General features: G+C 39.4%; 1 protein-coding gene across 1 annotated transcript; it reads left to right on the top strand.

Annotated features, from left to right (window-relative positions):
- The first annotated feature begins 599 nt into the window (after positions 1–599).
- LOC134380009 (olfactory receptor 2A1/2A42-like) lies at positions 600–1541 on the top strand. The gene has a single exon (XM_063099495.1). The coding sequence runs from the start codon at positions 600–602 to the stop codon at positions 1539–1541; it is 942 nt and encodes a 313-aa protein (XP_062955565.1).
- The last annotated feature ends 6371 nt before the right edge of the window (positions 1542–7912 follow it).

Below are 7912 nucleotides of genomic sequence, written 5' to 3'. Positions count from 1 at the left end.
AGCCCATAAGAAGTCCACTGATTCCTTCTCAGGAACCTAAACAATCATATTGTCATAAAAGTTGCTTTTTATTTTTTTTGCTCCTCCTGTCCACATGTAAATTGCTCTAGAGTGCAAAGGCTGATTTCAGATATTGAAAGCAACACAGTTGAAACTTTTGTTGAGAAATCAAAGTTACATCGCTTTTCTAGAACTACTTCGATTCTCATACTGGGAGTTCTTCCATTACTGACTATTCGTACACTTCAGGAATTCACTTAGTTATTTTGACATGTGCAGCTTCAAGACAGTCTTTATCACATGGTTATTTTACTTCCTCTCTGGTTTGACATTATTTCTTCTAATCACAAGTGTCAATGGTTCTAGGTACCCTATCACCGATGACACAATCCCGTCTATAAATCTGGATGTTTAAAATCAGTGATTAACTTAATGTGTAACGGAATCATTAACTTTAACACTTTATAATTTAAAAATGATTAACTTTTTCTTAACCACTAAACTACCAGGTATAAAAATGATTAAATTTACAAATTAGCGTCTAGATGTCTTTTAACAATGTTATCTTAATCTATTCATTTCATCTTTTTCAAAGGGAAATGGGAGGAAACAAGACTTCTGTCACAGATTTTATCCTCCTGGGATTTCCCCTTGGCTCAAGGATTCAGATGTTTCTCTTTGGGCTCTTCTCTCTGCTCTATGCCTTCACCCTGCTGGGGAATGGGGTCATCCTGGGGCTCATCTCTCTGCACTCCAGACTGCACACCCCCATGTACTTCTTCCTCTCACACCTGGCCATCGTTGACATCGCCTATGCCTGCAACACGGTGCCCCAGATGCTAGTGAACCTCCTGAATCCAGCCAAGCCCATCTCCTTCGCTGGCTGCATGACTCAGACCTTTCTCTTTTTGGCTTTTGCTCACACTGAATGTCTCCTCCTGGTGGTGATGTCCTATGATCGGTATGTGGCCATCTGCCACCCCCTCCGATATTCTGCCATCGTGAGCTGGAGAGTCTGCATCACCCTGACAGGGACTTCCTGGGCATGTGGCTCCCTCCTGGCCCTGGTCCATGTGGTTCTCATCCTGAGGTTGCCCTTCTGTGGGCCTCATGAAATCAACCACTTCTTCTGTGAAATCCTATCTGTGCTCAAGCTGGCCTGTGCTGACACCTGGCTCAACCAAGGGGTCATCTTTGCTGCTTCTGTGTTTATCTTAGTGGGGCCCCTGTGCTTGGTGCTGGTCTCCTACTCACGCATCCTGGTCGCCATCCTGAGGATCCGGTCAGGGGAGGGCCGCAGGAAGGCCTTCTCCACCTGCTCCTCCCACCTCTGTGTGGTCGGGCTCTTCTTCGGCAGCGCCATCATCATGTACATGGCCCCCACGTCACGCCATCCTGAGGAGCAGCAGAAGATCCTTTTCTTATTTTACAGTTTTGTCAACCCTATGCTCAATCCCCTCATCTACAGCCTGAGGAACGTAGAGGTCAAGGGTGCCCTGAGGAGAGCTCTGTGCAAAGAAAGTCATTCCCAGTTGGTGTGACATTTGAATAGCCAGCCTCAGTGGTCTCCTGGAATCCTGGATACTGAATCCACCTAAGTTCACCACTCCCTTTTTATCTGAGACTTCCTTTATATCTGATCCAACAGATTCTGCAAAGCTTTCCCTTTTCCTCCCCAGGAAGTAGTTAGGTTTTACTGCATTCATTATATTCATAATGTCCATATTCATCCCATTTTTGGATGTTTCCTCTTGGGTTGTATGTCCTCTTACAAATAATAAATGTACCTAAATGCCTACTTAGGTTTGGGGAAAATTGATTTTTATTGATTAAATCCTATAATTTGTCTGCAAATTTCTGTGGTCAGTGTGAATCCATACACAGTCAGTTAGCATTCCCAAAGAATTACACAACAAAATCCACTTTCCAATCTGCCCTGGATGGCCACTTGTTTCCAAACTCTTCTCAGAAAGTGTTTATGATCCTCTCTGAATAAGCACATACTCTTCTCATAAGGAAGTTAGCAGGTGCCACAACCCAACTTTTCATTACCCAGAGGCAACTGAATAGAAAGAAGGGTTTTAATAATAATAATAATAATCATTATTATTATTAAATACTGATTAAGTGCCATTTATTGCGCATTGATGGGCATTTTACAGAGATAACCTCATTTTATCATCATAGCAAATCCATTTCTGATTATCATCCCAGTTGGTGGATGTAAACATTATGCAAATGGAAAATATTATACTCATACCCACACGATCTGGTTCCCAAGCCTTCTCTACTTAACTGGGACAATGTAGGACATTATTATCAATGGTACCAAGTTAAGAATAAGGCTAATCTATCCCAGTGAAGGCTATATTAGGTGAATGTGGGTTTTTTCTCAGTCTAATGTGTACCGTGAGGAGGCCAGGAGAGCCAGAGATTATTTATGAAGCCTTCTTTTCCTGGTCAGTAAGTCCTATGGACATGGCTGCAAAGCAGATTCAAAGTTTTAGAGGAACACAGAACACAGAGAAGGTAGTGATAAGACCCAGAACCAAGATGTCACTATTCACATGCTCATATGCACGCGCGCGCGCACACACACACACACACACACACACACACACACACACACACACTTATTGAGTGTTTGGTGAAGCACTGTTCTAAGCATCTTACAAGTATTAGCTCTTTAAATCCTCATTATAACCCTGTGAGGTAGGGACTGTTATTACCACCTGCAGGTAAGAGAATAGAGATATAGAAAGATTGCATAATTTAACCAATGCCTCCAGCTAATAAGTACCTAGTTCAGAATCAAATTTAGGCAATATGATTCCTAAACCCATAATCAGAACCACTATATAAAAATCAAAGAGATCATTGAAGTTCCAGAAGAAAAAGGAGAAAGAAGAAGAGAAGGACAGATCATAAAAATTTTCAACCTGTAGCCAAAGATGGACATTGGGCTCCAGACAGAAAAGTACTTACGAGCTGCAAAAGCCAGCTTGGCTTTATAACTGGTGTGTGAAAATAAGGATGAGTTAGCAGAAAGAACTGTGACTCTGAGGGCCAGGGGTGGAGAAGGAGCCTTCTGACTGGCAGAAGAGTGAAACAGAGAACAATTGAAGACGGAGGTTGACATCACAGTTTTAAATTGATGCTTCACCAACTGAAGAGCATTAAAAAGGGTTCTTATACTTTATCCAAACTGGACATATAATTCATAATTCCAGTATTTCCTAACACAGTCTTCAAATGACTATTTAGATTCATGACAGATGTTGCACATCGCATTCCAGCATTTGGAGGAATGCACTCAAGTGGCAGGACAAGGGTGAAGACCTATAATTCCAGGGGAGGTTTCAAGGGAAGACAGCTGCGCTGGCACAAGGTTAGCAGCAGAAAATCATGGGGTACAGAAACCGTGCTCAGAGAATCACCTGTGTGGACCCTAAACTCTGTTCAAGGCTCTCCTAACATTGGCCTCGATGTCCAGGAGGCCCAAAATGCTGCCTAACCCTGAAATACATGAGATTTATAGGTAAATACCTTAGTTTTAGTCCCAGGTCTACCATTTTCTAGCTGTGCTCTTTCCAGAGAAGTCCCTTAAACTGCCAAAATTTTAGCCCCTCATTCATAAATTATGCATAGTGAGAGCTGCTTAAGCTGCCCCAGAGGGTCACTGATAACCTCAAACAAGAGAGATGGAGATGCACATGTTTTAAAGACTGAAAGTGCTTTAATTACTGTTGTTATTACTGTTGTTATTACCATTATGTCAGAAATTATTTTAATCCCGTCAGGGTTGCTAAACTTTCTGATCTGGGATCAAGTCTGCCCTTTAGGTAAGAAGAGCACTGGTGCTGATAGGTTGCCCAAACCTCTGCCCTCAGAACTCCCCCATATTCCCCACCTCTGGAGGCACAGGAAGCCACTCGGCCTGGGAGGAAACAGCCTGACCAGGAACCCAACCTGCAGCCCAGACTCAGTGCCCCTCTGTGAGTCGGCTGGCAAAGTCCCCAAGAGAAACCTCTCTCCCTTTGAACTTGGTTCCAGTCTATCCACTAAGAAAATATAAGGGACCTCTCCCAAGGCAAAGGAATTCAGATATCATTTTTGGATTCCAACTTTTTGTAATCCTTAACCTGGAGTTTATAGTATATTTCTCAGTTATGTATCAACCCTCCAGAAAGGGAAGGGCAAGAACTGGTTCATCTCTTTATTCCCAGCACCTAGACATTCCTAGCACATAGTGAGTTCTCACCAAAACCTTGTCGAATAAGTAAAAGACCTTTTCATTATCCACTGATTTCATTGCCATATTTTCAGTGTTGAGTTATCTTCTGATTCTAACCTTCCTCGAATCCCTCTAATTGTAGGTTATAGTACAGTAGAAGATTAACTGTAGCTGACAATTACCAAGAACTTACTATGTGATAGAAACTATGTAAAATGCTTTACTATAATCTTCACATCAAATCTGTGGAGTAGTTGCTAATACTGTCCTTATACAAAGATGGGGAGAATAAGGTTTGGAGAAATTAATTTACCTAAGGTCACCAATTATTTGGTGATCGAAACATGATTCAAGTGCAGGCAGTCTGGCTTGAAATTAACTCTGAACCATTCTTTTGTAGAGGACTTACTTTTTTTTTTTTTTTTTTTTTTTTTTTTTGCACTCAGCCAGTGAGTGCACTGGCCATTCCTATATAGGATCCGAACCCGCGGCGGGAGCGTCGCCGCGCTCCCAGCACAGCACTCTACCGAGTGCGCCACGGGCTCGGCCCTGTAGAGGACTTACTAATTCTCAGCCTGAATGGCCAGCAACAGGCCTGTTTCTAGGAAGTACTCAATATACATTGACTAAATAGACAAATAAATGGAGTTGTGTCCAAATTTCTATCCATAATATATGGAGCTAGGGATGTGTTACCCTTTTTTCTTCTAAGGTTAGATATCTTATTGTTCATTATATTTGTCCAATTTGTGCTTTTAGCATATTCTTACATGATGGTATTAATAATCCAGAACATGGTATTGCTCTACGATCACAGACAAGAAAAGAAACAAATTAGGGTAGAAATTTAGCACTTACTATTAAAAATGTTAGGAATGTTTATTCATTGTTATTATAGGAATCAGTGGTCACTGGTTTCTGTATTAGTTCACTTTTCTGTTGCTATAACAGATTACCTGAGACTGCGTAATTTGTGAAGAAAAGTTTTATTTGGCTCATGATTCTGGGACAGCTGCATCTGGCATGGGCCTCAGGCTACTTCTCCTTATGGTAAAAAATAGCAGGGCAGCCAGTGGATGCAAGAAGATCACACGGTGAGAGAAAGCAAGAGAGAGAAGTCGGGGTGGTGCCAGGCTCCTTTTAACAGCCAGCTTTTACAGGGCCTAATAGAGAATTCACTCACTACACCCCACTCCCCTGAGGGCATTAACCTATTCATGAGGGATCCACCCCCGTGACCCAAACACCTCCCAACACTGCCACATTGGGGATCAGATTTCAACATGAGCTTTGGAGGAACAAACATATCCAAACCATATCAGCTTCTCACAGTAGTGTGCCACGTTACTGAACCTGTGATTCTGGAAGTCCAGGGTGGTGCTGGTGCCAGATGGAAAGTCATGTTAGGGCGTTGCACTTGAAAACTCTGGCGAGAGGGTGGAGACCACTGTGGGCAATAACTACTGGAAATGATAGGGATGGGATTCTGTGTGGTAGTCGGTTCACTTGCAGCCTGAAATTAGCACCTGCAGCATGTTTGGCACATGGATTAGGGATTGCCAGCTGCTGACCTGTAGGACTGTTGTTTACGAGTGCAGTGTATCATTGTTAAATATGGGTTGTTGAAAGTAGACAAAAACAAAAGAGATTTGGAATGCTGGCTCACTGGACTTCACAGCTCTAATATTTTCTCAGCCAGCGGAGAATTGTCTTATATCTCTTGCCTTCTTGACAAACTTTCAATAGAACTGGCTCATTTTTATCTGTGGCTTTTTTAAAAATTTAAGCATTACTGATTGCATATATTTGTGGGGTATAGCATTGAATATCAATACCTGTGTGTGATATGTGATGTCCAGATCAGGGTAATCAGGATATTCCACATTGTAATTTTTTTAGCATTTTTCAAAAGAATGTAGAATAAATTCCACACAGAGAAAATGAACTAAACTTCTGAAGTTAATTGAATCTCTCAGGCCTTAAACACAGTAGGAACTCAAGAGTAAGTACCAAGTTAGTGAATAAGTGAACTATTTTAGTGCTCTAGGAAATTGGAATTTCACAAGACTGACTGGCTGAAACATAACTTGGAATGCCCACTCTAAGAAAAGGGAGTTTTATTAGCCTTCTTGGATATTACTAAGAGTAAATTTTAATGGGAAAGTTTCTAGGACCGAAAATAAAACTTAAATGTCTAATTCTGTACCTGTATTGCCAACACTGTAAATAATAATTTTAATAGCTGGTATTTGTTGAGATCTCATTAAGTGTCAGGCATTGTGCTGAGTTAATGTGCATTATCCTGTCAAAACTTTGTAACAATTCTATGAATTTAGTATTTTTGTTACATTCATTTTACGAAAGAGGAGACAGATGCACAAAGGCTGTAAGAAACTTTTTTATGGTCACACAGCAAGTATGTGACATAACCTAGATTCTAATCCAGGTCCGCCTGACTTCAAAGACCACACCCATAACCAGTAGGCTATACTGCTTTCCTATAACCTGGATTTATGAAATCTTTTTATGCTGACAGTTAAGTAAGAATCAAGAAAATCAGCCTTGAGATTTATTGTATAACAAAGTGACTATAGTTAATAACAATAAATTGTATTCCTGAAGGATACAAAAAGAGTAGATTTTAAGGGTTCTCACCACAAATATAAGTACGGGAGGTAATGTATATGTTAATTAGCTTGATTTAGCCATTCTACTATATATATATATATATATATTTCAAAACATCATGCTGTCCATGATAAGTACAATTATGTATCTATTTAAAAAATAAAATATGTTTAAAAAAAAAAGTCCACCATCTTTACCACACATACACACACAAATCAGGCATAATGCTTTGAAAATCCACTGTAAGAAAAAGATCAAAATATAGCTACCATAGTTCCTGATATATACATAACAACAAAACAGTATTATACAAACCATTTTTTAATTGGGAAAAAATAGATATGTACAAGTAGAGACAAATGAACTATTCACAGTAGAACAAGTGAAAGCCACTAATAAATATGATGAAAGATGTACAGACCCTCTAGTAATTAGAGAAATAAATCTTAAAACAAGAGATATCATTTCCTGGCTATTAAGTGAACAAAATAAAAAAGGTGGATGCTTCCTAGTGTTTCTGAGCATGTAAGCAAGTGGATATTTCCCCACAAACTTGTAGACATATTAATTGATCCAGGGGCAATTTGGGAATATCTCTTCAAAAAATAAAATTTGTGATGCAGCAATTCCAATTCTAGGAACATATCGTATAGAAATATTTTCATGTATGTGCACAAATATGTACATGTAAGCATATTTTAAATTGAAGCAATATTTGTAATAGGAAAATGTCACAACCTAATATTGATAAATAGTGGGGTTATTAAATAAAGCATTATAAATATATACTATGGAATATTATGCAACTATTCATATAAGCAAGTTTTATATAATATATATAAATTAGAAAGTGAATGATGGAAAATAATACTGCATTATTTCAAAATTTTAAAGTAAACAAGTATTAGTATCATAATTAGAAAAAATAAAGTTTATCTGGATTTCTTTATTCTGATCTCCTAGTGATCCTCTGGCTCTCAAGTACTTATTAGCACTTATTTGCTTGCAAACCTAAGACTAAATAGGATTTTGTTAAACTGTTTTAAATTG

This window comes from Cynocephalus volans, chromosome 6 (assembly GCF_027409185.1).
Source record: "Cynocephalus volans isolate mCynVol1 chromosome 6, mCynVol1.pri, whole genome shotgun sequence".
Classification (NCBI taxonomy): domain Eukaryota; kingdom Metazoa; phylum Chordata; class Mammalia; order Dermoptera; family Cynocephalidae; genus Cynocephalus; species Cynocephalus volans.
The sequence above is the reverse complement of the archived record's forward strand: the minus strand, read 5'-3'. Positions and strand labels throughout refer to the sequence as shown.